At 37.7% G+C, this 15,994-nt stretch overlaps 3 protein-coding genes across 5 annotated transcripts in view; 1 reads left to right on the top strand and 2 right to left on the bottom strand.

Annotated features, from left to right (window-relative positions):
- Positions 1 to 1,653: 1,653 nt before the first annotated feature.
- Positions 1,654 to 8,255, top strand: LOC309512287 (dickkopf-related protein 4). Its single transcript, XM_082187808.1, has 5 exons — positions 1,654 to 1,666; positions 2,409 to 2,467; positions 2,662 to 2,772; positions 2,959 to 3,043; positions 5,916 to 8,255. The coding sequence occupies exons 2-5, from the start codon at positions 2,450 to 2,452 to the stop codon at positions 6,155 to 6,157; spliced, it is 456 nt and encodes a 151-aa protein (XP_082043934.1). The 5' UTR covers positions 1,654 to 1,666; positions 2,409 to 2,449; the 3' UTR covers positions 6,158 to 8,255.
- On the bottom strand, positions 7,922 to 10,564 carry ppiaa (peptidylprolyl isomerase Aa (cyclophilin A)). Its single transcript, XM_082187806.1, has 5 exons — positions 10,404 to 10,564; positions 8,842 to 8,872; positions 8,673 to 8,761; positions 8,411 to 8,583; positions 7,922 to 8,303 (listed from the first exon to the last, which is right to left on the bottom strand). Exons 1-5 carry the CDS (start codon positions 10,470 to 10,472, stop codon positions 8,171 to 8,173), a joined length of 495 nt encoding a protein of 164 aa, XP_082043932.1. The 5' UTR covers positions 10,473 to 10,564; the 3' UTR covers positions 7,922 to 8,170.
- Positions 10,565 to 11,238: 674 nt separating this feature from the next.
- ogdha (oxoglutarate dehydrogenase a) overlaps positions 11,239 to 15,994 on the bottom strand; it is a 70,193-nt gene continuing 65,437 nt past the window's right edge. For all 3 annotated transcript variants that reach the window (XM_082187729.1, XM_082187727.1, XM_082187728.1), the window contains 3 exons: positions 12,753 to 12,916; positions 12,492 to 12,646; positions 11,239 to 12,405 (listed from right to left, as the gene is read on the bottom strand). In XM_082187729.1, coding sequence (XP_082043855.1) covers positions 12,285 to 12,405; positions 12,492 to 12,646; positions 12,753 to 12,916 — 440 coding nt within the window. In that variant the 3' untranslated portion in view covers positions 11,239 to 12,284. The remainder of the gene's footprint in view (positions 12,406 to 12,491; positions 12,647 to 12,752; positions 12,917 to 15,994) is intronic.

The raw sequence follows: 15,994 nt of genomic DNA, 5'->3' as shown, positions 1-15,994 counted from the left end.
ACACACACACACACACACACACACACACACTCTCTCTCTCTCTCTCTCACACACACACACACACACACACACACACACACACACACACACACACACACACACACACACACACACACACACACACACACACACACACACACACACACACTCACTCACAAACAAACTTGTTTTTATATTATTATGTAGACATAATTATTTGTATACTGTACAAACTGTATATTCCCTAATTCTACCCCTAAACCTACCCATCACAAAGAAAATCATTCTGCATTTTTACATTTTCAAAAACCATTACTATGTTTTATAAGCTGTTTTCCTTGCAGTGCCGGACCAACAGCGTAAACATTTTTTATATTGTAGTATCTTTGAGGGGACATTTGGTCCTCACAGTGTAAGTTAAAACAAGATCACACACACATAATCAGGTTTATTAATAGAACTAAAACCATAATAAATTATTTTTTTCAGCTATTGTTGCATTTCTCGTTTTCATTTAGTTTAAGTTGAAGTACTAAAATAACTAAAACTAAAACTAAAAACTAAAACGTAATAAAAACTATACATGCATGTTTAAAAAAAAAATAATGTATATACAACTAATTTGACAAAAACACACAACTAAATGAATACAACTTTAACTCAAATTAAAAATAACAGAAATATAAAAATAAATGATTCAAAAATATTAACAAAAACTATAATAGTATATTTATGATACTAAAATAACACTGAGATGAAGAATGTGCTTATGCTAAAGGGCTTGGAGTCTGCTTCTGCTCTGTCTATCTGAACATGGCTGGCTTTTATAAATCAGCCTGAGGGTTTGAAGACTGGTGGGTGATCTTCCATCACCTGCCCTATGTTCAGCACAAATACACATGCACACACATGCACACAAGTACACACACACACACACACACACACACACACACACACACACACACACACACACACACACACACACACACACACACACACACACACACACACACACACACACACACACACATGCACACGCACAAGCACATGCACACACACATGTTGGGTTTCCATGTTTTATGGGGACTTTCCATTAAGATAATGGCTTTTATAATGTACAAACTGTATATTCTATCCCCTAATCCTACCCCTAAACACAAAACATTCAGCATTGTTACATTTTCAAATGTTAAGCTGTTTTCCTCATGGTGACAAAAAAACTAAAAGATGTCCCCACACCACAAGGTCAAAAATGACTGGTATTATCCTTGTGGGGACATTTGGTCCCCATAACATACAACCAGTTTTGACAGGAATCATTTAATATACTGAAAGGGTAATAGTAATAGTGTAGGAATATAGGTGACGTTTCTTGGAAAAGTTAAAAAAATATATATATAATTAAAAAAAAAAGATAGACATACAATGTAAAACAAAAATCCAACAAATTCAGACAAATTGTATTTTAAATGTTGATTGAACTACAGAAAAAATGTCCTTTGGTTAAACCATTATGAGGACATATTTGTATAAGTACATATTTGTAATTCGGAATGAATAATGTTTAGTTCTATTTAGTGTATTTAATAAATTTGGTCATAGTTGTTTTTGTTTCAAGTCACCAGACAGACAGAAAGACATACACAGATAGACAGACAGAGAGAAAGACGGGCAGACAAACACATAGGTGAGTCATGTAAAGCTGTATGTAAGAATTAGGTAATGACAAATTAAAGCAACTTGTTACTAATTGATAACTTGTTGAACAATAAATCTGTAGTTGACATGACATAAATGTTTTAGCTGAACAAGACATTTTTATTTAGTGCCTAAACCGGCAGAGATCGGCACTGTTATTATCATCTACCTCCTAGTCCGGTGAGAAACATGGATTTTGAGTTTCCCCCCCTAAGCCAGCATTCAAGGTGTAGATAATCATCTGTTCCGTTGCAGGAAGCAACTTACATCCGAGTCTACTGATGCGGTTACATGATGGCTGTCATTTAGAGGATGTCAAATTTTTCATCATAACAAGTTTCAAAGGTGTTACATGTGTAAAGGGTCTATGTGGATTCACGTGCCATGAAAGGTACATCCAAGCTTTCATGTTTGTTATGCGTACGGGCCATAATTTGCCTTAATTGCCACTGCAATGCACTACACACTTCCTACATGAGCTGAGACTATAAACATTAGAACACTCAGAAAGTAACCACTAATGAAAGACCCTTTCTTTCTTCTCTTCTTTTTTTCCCTCAACGTTTAATTTGGGTAATTGCCGTAGGTCCATTAAAACACGGGAGAAGTTGCTCTTCCACACTAGAGCTCAAGGTCTTGCTCTTGCACACAGGCTCATTGTGGTCAGGACAGTTTTGATTCAACAATGCTGACAATTATTGCTATGTTTTGGCTGTCTTTTATTTCTGCAGTACAGTGCCTGGATTCCAACATTATACACTCCTCCAGAGAAATGACAAACTCTCAAGAGGTAAGAATATACATTCTTAAACCCTTAAAAACGTTTTTATGTGCCTTCATATGTTTATGTTGGAACTAATGAACACACAAGTAGTGTCATAAAAGAAGATTTCTGTGCTTATTGTCATTACTTGTTTGCACTTTCAAAACTTTTAATTGCTTTTGTTAAAGTCTGTTTGACATGAGCTCAACAATCTCTTCCAGTCAATATTACATTTACGGAGTGACACAGTTGCAAATTCCCATAATTCTGTTAGAAGAACCTCAGGTCTCCAAGGAATCAGAGAAGCTTCACAAGAATGCACCACTTCAAAAGTAAGATATTCCTGCCAATTTGATTCAGCACTATATTTGAAGTTATGTCTGACCATGCCTCATTGGATAGCTTAATATCATTGATATCAAACTCACAATCACAATTTTCTGTCAGCATATTCAAGTTCATTAAATGGACATTCTTTCAGAAATTAAAGGCTGATTAAAATGATTGTCTGTCACAAGGCACCTGAATGCAAAGGCTCCAAGAAAAAACAGCAAAATGCTGCCAAGACAAAGATTCAGTTGGATGGGCGAGGAAGTCAAAAAGGTGAGGAGAGAGAATTATTTATTCTTGCTTTTTATTTTATTTTTATTTTGTATAACTTAAAGTCATGTTTTTGATTATACTTTTGGTCAGGTATTGATTACTATTAGACATTTTCCCCATTCTTGCAAGTTCAGGACAGACATAATATTTCTGTAAAAACTCTTCACGGGTGAACATTGCTGTGTCAACAACATGATATATCTACAGCACAACTGTGGTTAAAAATACTAATTATTAAACTGTTAACTCAAAATGAACAGTTCCGAAGAATGCATTGATAAACTAGGACAATGCAATGGCTGGTTATCAATTTTCATATTAAGTTTAACATTTAGCCTAAATTTGGTAACACTTTACAATAAGGTTCATTAGTTAACATTAGTTAACTACATTAATTAGCATGAACTAATAATGAACTGCACTTATACAGCCTTTATTACAGTAATTAGCATGAACTAATAATGAACTGCACTTATACAGCCTTTATTAATTAGCATGAACTAATAATGAACTGCACTTATACAGCCTTTATTAATCTTTGTTAATGTTAATATCAACATTTACTAATACTTTATTAGAATTTTGTTAACATTAGTTAATGCACTGTGAACTAACACTAACAATGAACAGCTGTATTTTTATTAACTAATGTTAACAAAAATGAACAAATACAGTAACAAATGTATTGCTCATGGTTAGTTCATGTTAGTTAATACATTAACTAATGTTAACTAATGAACCTTATTGTAAAGTGTTACCAAAAAATCAAAAATAATATGTGGGAAGAAAGAATAGTGATCACCCAATATTGATTTTTTTGATGGCCGAGGGTATATTTTTTGATATCTCAGAGGGCAGGGGGGATGATGGGCGATATCACACTATTTTAAAGACAGTACAAACACGCACAACAATTGCTGAAATCCCTATTCAAAACAGAAAAGAAAGAAAAATATATACAAAAATATATATAACATTCATTACAAACAACATCTTGGCCCATTTTAAAAGCCAAGACTATAACAAACTTATTTAAAGAGAAACTTAAACTGCTCGCATATCTCTCATTCGGCATGATCGCTTCAATGAATGAGTCGTTAGTCACGGTGTAATATCTGGATGCTAAACTATTATTTATCATGTAAAGAAGGATTTGTACTTTTCTTGTGTCCCAATCTCCACTCAAAATAGCATCCGTCACATACGCATAAAATGTGTTTGAAATAACACCATGCATGCTCATGCTGAGTGACACCGCCTACATATTGTACAGGCAAATTAAATTGAGTAACAAACAACTTTTCAATGTTTAGTTGTCTCATAAGAGGCTGCAATGTCAAGTCATGTTAGCAATGTGGAAAGAACTGATATGTTATGTGTGTGGGCATGAGGCGCCGGAGCGATAGCTCGGATCATATCAGCGGAAACAACTTAAAATACTCTTTCAGATAAGAGTAATGCATCATTCAAAATAGTAAAGGGTCTATTTTTATTTGTGTATCTTCAAAATGACAGCAAAACGTTGTACTTTCTTAAAATAAAGAAACCAAATGCTTGCTGTTTCGGTCTCCATGAACTTCTTCCTGAAGCACATAACAAAAAAAGAACCAAAACTCAGCAGGGTAAAATATCTCACACAGACATGAAAAATATAGAAACCTTGAAGTGTCTACTTTTAAGTGTCTACATTTGGCTTATTTGACGTTATATATGTCATGTTGCATTAGGCTATAGTATGTCACTTTGGAATATAAATCGTAGCACATTTCAGATGATAAAAAATTTCAAGTAAACTAATGAAGACTGAGTTCCACTCCACTTTTAGACACGCGCTTGCAAACTTCCCTAAGCACTTCCCCTCAGGGGAATACCTGTAACCATTTTGATGTGCTTACTGTTAACGTTACACTTCATGAAGTTGATGTGGGAAGGTTATATGGACAGACCCTCGTCCCCTCGATTTTGACCGAGGGAGCGAATCTACTCCAGTGTACACTTCAAGCAGCTCTATATATCCCATAATATCAACTTGATTGTGACGTCACAGCAGATCGCGCAACTGAAGTGTATGCTATATTAATTCTTTTGAGAATTAATCGCATAATAGTGCATTATATATTAATTATGTTGAGATTTAATCGCATAATACTTGTAGCTACCTTATATTCACAGTTAAAGTTTATACTATTGATTTTTTTTTCATTTGTGTAATTTTCCCAGACAGCAACATTGGCCCAGATCCGGCCCACAACTGGGCCGTGTGGAATCCACGTGTAGCAGATGTGGGCCAGATCTGGGCCAACTCTATGTTGCTGTCTGGGTTATTTTTCTCCAACAACTTATATACATATAGAATGGTGCATAAAAAAATTATAAGTAAAAAAGGGGGTTAAATAATAAACCAGCTCCATTGTGAATTCCAAGTGATCAAGGGCTTAGTGTTTCATTTAAACCTAATGCACGAGTTCCGCCAGTAGTGGGCATTCGTGCAACATAAGCAATGACGCACATCCGAGTTCACGAGATGGAGGGAAGTTAGATTTCAATAAGAAAAAAAAAAATCCTACTGGGATCTTACAGTCAGTCTCCACCCTGTGCCATCATTTCATTTTGAAAACAACTGATAATTAAAAAGTTGATATTTGTAGAAATTGCGTTCATTAAATCACACTGTCCTGAGCATTTTCTATCTTTTTTTCCCTTCCATGTTCCCCTGGATCTAAAATGGAACCTATGTTGTATTGTGGTATTGTTTTGTTGTTCAAACTCAAAGCATTAAAATCTTATTGGTTTGACTGCTGTGGTTCATTTAGTTTCCTTACTGCCCCTCATTCCTTACTGCCCAATCATATATAAATGATTTTGCCTGCAGTGCCCGAGATGTCCCCGTGCGTGCGCTCGCGCGACTGTGAGGAGGGTCTGTGCTGCGCCTTGTATTTGACTGGCAGGAGGTGTCAGCGCGTGCCCGCTCTGGGCGAGGTCTGCCTGCTGCGGGGACGCGCCAAATTCCGCCGGAGACTGGACCGCTGCGACTGCGAGAAGAACCTGTCCTGCCGCGCGCAACCCGACGGCCCTCGCGGACAGGGAGTGTGCCATCCCGATCAGAGGTCCTAAAGGGACTGGTTCTTCACTGACATCTATGGAACGGAGTGTGAAATATTACTTTTCTGAACTTTTTTAATATTACGTGTTCTGAATGAGAATTTAGCGAGATACATAACGGACACGGGTAATGTTCAAAGTATTTTTGAAGTAATCATTACGAGGTCAAATTACTAGAGTTACTGCTATAATTCATTTGCTTTTAAAATGTGTAGAAGTAAAAAAAGAAAGAAAAAAAGAGAGAGAGAGAATAATGCAAACATGCTGAAGTGCACAATGGCTTTGGTTTTCTTTTCCTGCACCTTTAAATCTGTACAAAAGTTTGAATCGAGCCTCGAGCGCCCTCTGTCGGGTGAACAAGTTTGCTGAGCCTTGTCTTCGTCTCTGGCGTTTCCAAACACTCCTTCTGGAAGTCTGTCAGTACTGCACCTCTCCTGTGTCTTTTGCCAAATTTACACTGAAGTCGCATTTAGATGTCTTCTTTACACAGTGTTTATAGTTGTTCAGAGGTGGCATAAAAGCATTTTTACAGCAATTACAACTATATTTTTGTTACCGGGGTTGAGGTGATTTGGACCTGACACCATTACATTCTTGAATATTGAGAGTATACAATATTAGAGAATACAGAGCAGCTCATTTCAGGTCATGGAGCACTCACCGAATGAGCTGATGAACTGAATTAAACATAAGGGCGACAGATTGTAGATTGTTGAATGGCCTCCATGAGCAGGTTTATTGAGAGATGTACAAATCTAACCCACTTCTACTGATTTTTAATCAATTCCTACTGTACTTAAACATCATTCAACGATGCAGTAGCCTTACACCTTTACTATTTGAATAAGCAGATGAAGTCAAAACATTTTGAAGGTCCTTAATAATGTCATTGTGCATATACATAGTTTTTTAGTAAGATGGATTCAAAAAGACAAATTATGCAACACAATGACAAACATGCATTTGCCTTGATATGGCCAAGCAAGCTCTGGTGATTGTTACATATTCAATGAGGTCACTTTAATTTGGCACTGGATGTTCACACAGCTAAGATTTCACATTTGCCAGCCATCATCATTACTTATTAAATGTAGTGTCATTCAGCATTGTTATTGATATCTTAAGAAATAAAGGTTCAGGTTACATCCATAAAGTCATCATGAAATCAAAAGACTATTTTTATGGCCTATTGCAGCATTTATAACTGAATAATAAAAAATTTACATTTAAAAAAAGAGAAAAAAAAGTGATCCCTTGTGTTTTTGACTCAAAAACATTAACTCCTCCCAACATATCTTCTCTGGTAACATGTGCACCAGTGGGACAATCTCTCCCCTACAGCAACCTGTCACACACAGCAATTAGCAAATGATAACATGGTCCAATCAATTTCCAATGGAAGAAATAAAGTCATGTATAAAAAGAGCCATGGTCACTAAATGTACATGTACACAAATATGTATAAAAAGAGCCATGGTCTCTAAATGTACATGTTCTTCAAACAATGCCATTGTGTGGCTTTAAAGGGGTGAATATACGGAGTTAAAAGTTCCCCGGGGAGAAAGTCTGTTAACTCAACTGCTGTGACATTCAGTTACAGAGCTGAACTCCTAACTAAATTTCTTCACCAATTACTAGATTTATGCGCTGGATCAGAAAAGTTCATTAAAAAGCCAGATCAAAATCAAAGAGCTCTAAAGGTGGCTTGCATATTCATCTGAAGTAACAATACACACAAATAAGTCTCAAGCAAAAAAAAAAAGAAATTGAAAGATGCACGTTTAACATTGTTCCCCTTTATTTTCAGACTTTGATACAAATTAAAGGCCTACAGGACTTAATCTGCAAATGAAAACAAAAAAGGCAACTCAGACAAAGATGGACTGAAGGATGTGGTGGTGTGGGCGGGGGAGTGGGTGGGTTTGTAGAACTTGGATAGGAATGTTGTGGTTAGCTGCGGGATTTAAGAAAGGGTACTGAGGGGGACTAGACTAGGGTTTGGGTGAATGTTAGTGGTAGAGGCGTTTACAGCTGGCCACAGTTAGCGATGACAATTTTGGCACTGGTCTTTCCACTGCTAGAACCATAACCCTCCACTTTCTTGATGACATCAATTCCCTCCACAACCTGTCCGAAGACAACGTGCTTGCCGTCCAGCCTGGCGGAAAGAAACAGTGAGGGAAAAGGTCAGGACAGGACAAGACACTCCACAGCATGGATCCAGGAGTGATTTAATGCATGGTAATTCACAACTCTTTTGCTCACCATGAAGTAAGAGCTGTGCAGATGAAGAACTGGGAACCGTTGGTGTTGGGGCCAGCATTGGCCATGGACAGGCAGCCAGCGCCAGTGTGTTTCAGGGTAAAGTTCTCATCCTCAAACTTGCTGCCATAAATGGACTTGCCACCAGTTCCATTGTGGTTCGTGAAGTCACCTGCCTGTATTCAAAGGTCTCAAGATTAGAACCGAACGTCAAAAGCCAACTAAGATCACAGAACGCTTTTGGGACTAACCCAATCTTTCATACCTGGCACATAAAATCGGGAATGACACGATGGAAGGTGGATCCTTTGTAGCCAAAGCCAGGCTGACCTGTGCACAACTGCCTGAAGTTCTCTGCAAAATGACAGACAGGTGATGAGTACAAAAAAATTAATAAAAAAACATGGGAAAAAGTAATAAATGTATATAAATACCTGCAGTTTTGGGCACAACATCAGCTCTCAGCTGTTAAAAATAAATAAACATTTTAAACATTAAACATTTTAAACATATAAAAAAAGTTACATTTAAAATGACTGCAGCTGCAATAATGTGTTTAAATGCGTGACTACGTCATGCAGTAAATGCAACAAACTAGAAACAAGCTCGTGTGGACCATCTTCACGTGACCGCACTGCAGCCTGACAAACACCTCCAGTAAAACCGCACCAATGCGGAAGACGAAAATTATCTAAAGTTTGTTCAATTTAAAGCATTAAAGGCAGAGCAGCACATTATACATCGTTTTGCTCGCATAAATTGTAGTTACAGTACATCTTAGACGCGCGTGGTTAGGATTTATTATGAGCACTCTGTGACAGTTTTACTAGACTAAGTTAGAACTAAAATGGCCGCTCAGAAAACACTTTTATTAACGCAAGGAGTGTGAAACACCGCGTTCTTTAAATCCCCCTAATCTAATTTAACTTTAATATTAGTTAAACTAAAAAATACAACTGCATGAAGGAAAAAACGCTGGTAATTAAAGGAGACTTGAGGCTAGTGTATCTAAATCTCCGTCCCACCCCAGACGGCGAACTTTCCAGAACATCTTTCCTGAGATTGCAGGATGCGAGAACCGCGGACAGGGGATTTGCTACTTTAAAAAAAAAAACACACACACACAAAAATTAAGATAAATAACTTTGTCGCAATTGTTTGACTTTCCCTGTGGCGTAAACCTGAAGTTTGGACTGAGCAAAATAAAGTCGCCTTCAGGAAATCCGGGTTAAACAAAAGAACAGCGGCCCATCCATTCAATGCGTTCCATATTTCTGCAGTTTTTTTCCCAAAGCAAGCGCTGGAACCGCACAGTTTCTGTTCATTATGTAATACTCTTCGTATGAGAAATGGGTTATGTCTGTAACCTTTGTCGGCACCTTTGTCAAGAACATAAGCGTGCTGTACAAGCAGCACCAAGTGGGGTTATTAAAGCGGCCTAGTGCGGCGCGTGCTTAGTATTGCAACTTCACTTGCAAAGCGATAAAACAACAACATGAGTTTTATGCAAATAAATACCTCAAAGTGTCATTATGGAAAAGAACAGTTTAAAGTCCGACTACTGATGGAGTCTAACATTAAAACCCTACTATGCTGGCAGATTCCCAACATCACTGCTGTACGCTGCACAATGCCGCAAATTTTAACATGGCCTTAAAATAGAATACAATCAGCAAGCAGTTTTGGCCGGGAGTGTAACATCGTTAGGTTAATGGATCTAGCTGCTACATTGGTTTGCCAGGTAATTGCACAAACAGGTTAAGCATAACTGAATCATGAGATTTGTTTAGAAGAAATGAAAAACACTTAAACGGTACAAGGATATTAAAGTTATGCAACACAGTAGGGTTTAGGTGCACATTTCATTCAGTAGCCTAGCGCATGCTGCTATCGATGAGATCCGCTCAAGAAAGGCGTTAGCACGACTTGCAGGAAAAATGTCAGGGAGTTATTTCTTGCAATACGGCTAAGGTGAAATTATTGCGAGGAACTTTACCTCCATAACCACTCTTCCAACTGGGTTGCCGTTGGCGGTGATATCGAAGAAAACTCTAGGCCTTGCCATGGCTTTAGAATATTTTGCGCTTAGATGATGCTGGGCTGAAGCGCGCTAACCGTGTGTCACGGGCTGCCTTGGAACGGAGGAAAGACCGCATGAAGGCCGCTAAGCTATATAATTACAGGAGAGGGACGTCACGAAGCTGCATCTGTCCAATCAGAGCGTGTCGATGCTTTGAAAGACACAAATAGGAACCAATGAATATCTTTATTGAGAATTTACAATCGACATGCGCTTTTGGGCATTTGTGCATGCGGCATGAAGGCGTGTGTATTGCTGCTGTTAACATGAAATGCGACCAATTTTGGCTTGGTGATACTTTAAAACTTAAAAAGTGTTTAGTTCCAACCCTGCTCCAACAAGCAGTTTTCAAATAACCCCGAATAACTGAATTAGCTAGATCAGGATGCGTTTAGTTAGGTTTGGAGCTAAACTCTCTCTCTCTATATATATATATGTCATTGATTTTAGTTATTAATATATAAAAACAATACATCATGTTGTTTGGTGAAACCATGGATCTAGAGCAGCCTTCTTCAGGCTTTTTGACTAAGTTCAACACAATATTAAAAGGCTGAGGCCCCCTAGTGGGTCATTGCCCCTTGTTGAGAACCACTGATCTAGATTATATTAGCATAGGTTGTGTCATCCTCATACAAATTTCATGCCATTGGTTATGACCAATGGCATGAAATTTGTATGAGGATGACACAACCTATGATATGACAATCCAGTTTTTCATAACTAGTATTAAATGATCAACTTCAGATAATTGAGAAGATTATGAGTTTATTGTATGAAGCTAAACCGTTACAAGAACCGGATTCCTCAAAAACAAAATAAATAAAATAATTTGCTTTCTCTTCAAAAAACCCTAAAAGATGTCATTGGTTTTTATTTAAAAGAATGACCACAAATGTGTAATTCTGTCTTGCTTTGCTGGGCTGTATGGCACAAGTTATCAGATGGCTAGGATGGTTATGAAGGGATTTTTATCTTTATGTGCAGAGTATACAATGCAATCTATAGATGATACTGGATGAGAACAGAGGCGCATACTGTACATGTAAAGGTGCCGCAAAGAATTTTCCACACTGTCCTGATTTTGACATCGAGCCTTTCCTCCCCTGAATACAAAGTCATTTTTACATAAATACAATCATACAACTGCAACATCCACTTTTAGAGAACCAACTGTTTTTTTCTTCTTACCAGAAAACAGTGCAAAAGTCTAAATAAAGTGTCCTTTTTTCCACTTACTTTACAATCTTTACCACTAATGAAACAGCAAATGTATGTGCCAAAATTCTCCCTTATTCTAACAAAATAATAAAAAGAAAACACAAACATACAAATTAAAGCCATAGAGCAGTTGAGAGTTGGGATGAGAGAAGCATACAGAAATAAAGACAACCCTACATGAAAGCTTAGGAAAAAAGTGAGTTTGGAGACAAGATGCCGATTACTGTAAGTTCTTAATAGGACTGGAACAGTGCTTTGGTTGAAAATACATTAGGTCCATTCAAATTTGTGCTGGTTATTTATTTGCTCAAGCAAGAGAATTTGTGTTTTCTGTGGTTTATTATATTTTGGTGTTGTTGAACTGGGCAACAATGGTGACAAAGACTTAAAATGAACATGAACTGAAAATTTCAGATACCTGATACTTAACACAGGAGAAACTGTATTACTATTAGTCATGGGATGTATTACTATTAGTCATGGGATGATTAAAATGGTTTTGTGTAGTGTATTTGGTTGCCGGGATGAATGGGGTATTTGTGAGTTTTTGTATTCTTTGTTGATTGAAGGACAGATTTAGATGTGGTCTTTGAAAGCGTCCAGGTTAAAGGCAGTGTCGAGGAAACGCTTCAGCTCCAGAAGATGGGTGTTCTTGTTGCCAGTGGCTGGGGCAGCGGCAGGCTCACGACCAGCATACCTGTGCACAGAAAGACACAGTGATGATTTGTGAGAATATAGAGCAACTGGAGTGTCACAGCTCTATATGAGAAGACGAGAGTTTACCAGACAGGTTTGGCACGTTCGATGGTGGTGCGCATGCGGGGCTTGACGTAGTCATAGTATCCCTGGTTCTTATGCTCCTCTTGACACCAGACCAGGTCAGCATTGGGATATTTCTCAGTCTCAGCCTTCACCAGGTCAAACGGGAAAGGAGAGAGCTGGGGAGGAGCAAAAGCGTGAATCAGACCACCGTTTTATATAGGCCTTTACTGAAAGAACGCAGGCAAGCAAGCATTGTTGATTGTCTACTGAAGATGATGGTACCTGCTCAATGCGAGTGATAGCCACAGAGTTCTCCATGTTGCGTAATTTCCGTTCACGTGTGAGCTCGTAATAGATTTTCCCTGTACAGAAGACAACGCGCTTCACCTCTGAGGGGTTTTGAGCTGGGAGTCCATCATCTGGGATCACACGCTGGAAATGAGTGCCTGAAGAGACATGCATATTGACCTTTATTAGCATGATAACAGGAGAGATTCACATCCATTATAGACACTCCAACAACCTTTATTGCCAATTAAATGGCCCTCTTCTGAACCCTCTGTATCACTGTTATATTTGAGAGATGCTCTCTTTTCTCCGCTATGGCTTGCCTTAGATCAAATTCACTGTTTCTGTTTTACATACATACAAAACAAACATACATAACATACATACATACATACATACATAACATACATAACATGCATACATACATAACATGCATACATACATAACATGCATACATACATAACATGCATACATACATAACATGCATACATACATAACATGCATACATACATAACATGCATACATACATAACATGCATACATACATAACATGCATACATACATAACATGCATACATACATAACATGCATACATACATACATACATACATACATACCATGCATGCATACATACATACATAACATGCATACATACATACCAGAGTTTCCGCTAGAAAAAAATGGTGCCGGTCAAAGTGACCGGCAGAGATTTCGTTTTCCGGACATTTTGATGATATGCCGGTCAAATATTGCCTCTTAATTAGACAAGTTGAGGAAAACTGGAGGCAGGCTATGTAACTTTAAAAAATGACATAATCAGGCCGTATAGAATGCAACATGTTTATTAGCCTAACTTTCAAATAGACGGAAAAAAAACATGAACGTCCGATTGGCGTCAATCAACGCCAATTGTTTTTACTATGGTTTCACATTCATAGTTTAACAAACCAATCCCCCTTCCCCACATAAAATATCTGAATATCTCGCGGTGTAAATAGCCGCATTTACATTACAGATTTGCGCAAATGTTTTGCGCTATTATCTAAATATCGATAAAAAACTATTGCGAAATGACGGCGTTTCCATTAACCGATGTTATATGCGATAAACGTCCTTTTTTCTCTCACGATAAGTCATTTAAAAAATCACGGCAACAGACGTTGGTTTATATAATATCACAGCCACCGCATTAGACATTATTATTATGATTAATGGAAGGAGACGTGGCGTGTTATCCAAGCATTAGGGAAAGACCCTTGTACTGCGAACGACACAGAGTTTCTGGGTGTTTCGCCCTCATTTCTGCTCCGAGGTTTTGATTGTGGCATTTATTTGAGATTTAGAATCCAGTATTCCTATAGGCTAATTATTGTTTCTTTTATGAATTTAATAAAGAACTCTGTCTCGTATTCTGTCCAAACGATCCATGTAGGCTACTTTTGTCCATTCGTTTTTCCTTTTTTAACCCGTAATTGAAAAACGAAAAATTAACGGTTGTTGTCTTTTTAAAACGCAAAGTTGAACACCAAAATTTTAATTTGAACTGGCTACACAAACTGCTGCGCAAAAAAAAGTAAAAACCGACGCATTTTCTGATTTTTGTTTATGACTTTTTGGCCCTTTATTAAACATTTAAAATATTCACAAATTAATATGAAAAACATGTCGATTTTACTGGTTTTCAAAGGCCAAATTAGAACCTGGAATTGATGTTTTTCCCGCAGTGCTGAATGAGAAGAGCCATTAATATTATGAATAAACTATTGTTTTCTAAGTGTCGGCTAAAATCACATCTCCATCTCCGCTGTTAAGCAGATGCGCTTTTAGAGAGAAATGCACCTTTCATACGGATTAGGTACATAATCAGAAGGTATTAGCTTTCGATTCGAATTTGTTCGTTTTAAAGTGGACATTTCAAGCTTTAGCCTACATATATAGGCTATATTTTGTTTCAGTTCTCGCGCTCCAGTTTATGGAGATCATGAAAGTGCGTCTGATTGTTTTATTTTATTTTACAAAAGCACAACGTTTTCTTGTTATTGTGAGTTTACACAAATAAAAGTAGTTGAGAATAATGTATTATTATTTTCTGTATGACCAGAAATGATAGAGTATTTTAAGTTGTTTCCACTGTTAATAGGAAAATGCAAGTGGTCACGCCCGCGCCTCCGTGCCATGCAGTGCGCGCTCCACACTCAGCTTTGTTCCTTTTTTGCATAAAAGCGTCTTCTAAATATAGCTTATTAAATGTTATAATATAATAAAATAATATAAAATTATTATTATTTGCGTAGCTATACATGGACCTCAAACACACCGCGTCTTCTAAGTCAGGTGACTGCAAATGCGCAAAAACTGTTTCCATTGCAGTTTTGCGAAATATTTCTTTTTCGAATTGCCTGAAAAACCACCTCATGCGAGCATAAAAACGTTCTTGCGATAAACGGGAGTTTTTGCGAAATTAACGTGTTTCCATTGTGCGTATTTTTAATTCGCAATTTCAATTTGCGCAATTTGAAGGGTAGCCTAATGGAAACGCGGCTAGTGTCTCTCCACAACTTGCAATGCGCATAAGCCGCGTAACCTTGTTCTCCGCAAGGCGACTTCGCTGCTTCGTTTTGATCCGATTCTGCTTTTTCTCCGGTGGTGGTGGAGCTGTCTGGACATCTGAGGCTTCAGGCGTTCCTGATTCACCATCGTCCGTCGTCGCGTCTGGCCTCTGAAAAAAGCTTTTACGGCTAGTCTGCCTGGGCCTGGCCATATTTGAAACGTCTCACTCATTCGTTCGTTGTTTAGGTCTATATTACAGCCGTTTTAGGCGTGCGCTTTATTTGAAATGCAGCATGCGATGTTGTTTAATAACTTTCAAACGGTAGAGCCTGTTCCTTTATAACATAGCCAAAGGTTGGTGTATTTTTGTTTTATACATTTTAGGCTTATTCTCCAATTCAGATTGTGTTAGGGGGGCGGGATTATTAGGTAATTTTAATCGGACAATTTGACCGGAGAGATTTAATTTTGTCGGACATTTCATTTTTTTTCCGGCCAATGTCCGGTAATTACCGGACAACGGAAACCCTGATACATACATACATACATAACATGCATGCATACATACATACATAACATGCATACATACATACATAACATGCATACATACATACATACATAACATGCATACATACATACATACATACATACATACATACATACATACATACATAACATGCATACATAC

Source organism: Leuciscus leuciscus (genome assembly GCF_965113295.1).
Source record: "Leuciscus leuciscus genome assembly, chromosome: 13".
Taxonomy (NCBI): domain Eukaryota; kingdom Metazoa; phylum Chordata; class Actinopteri; order Cypriniformes; family Leuciscidae; genus Leuciscus; species Leuciscus leuciscus.
Note: the sequence above shows the minus strand (reverse complement) of the source record. Positions and strands in the feature narration are given on the sequence as shown.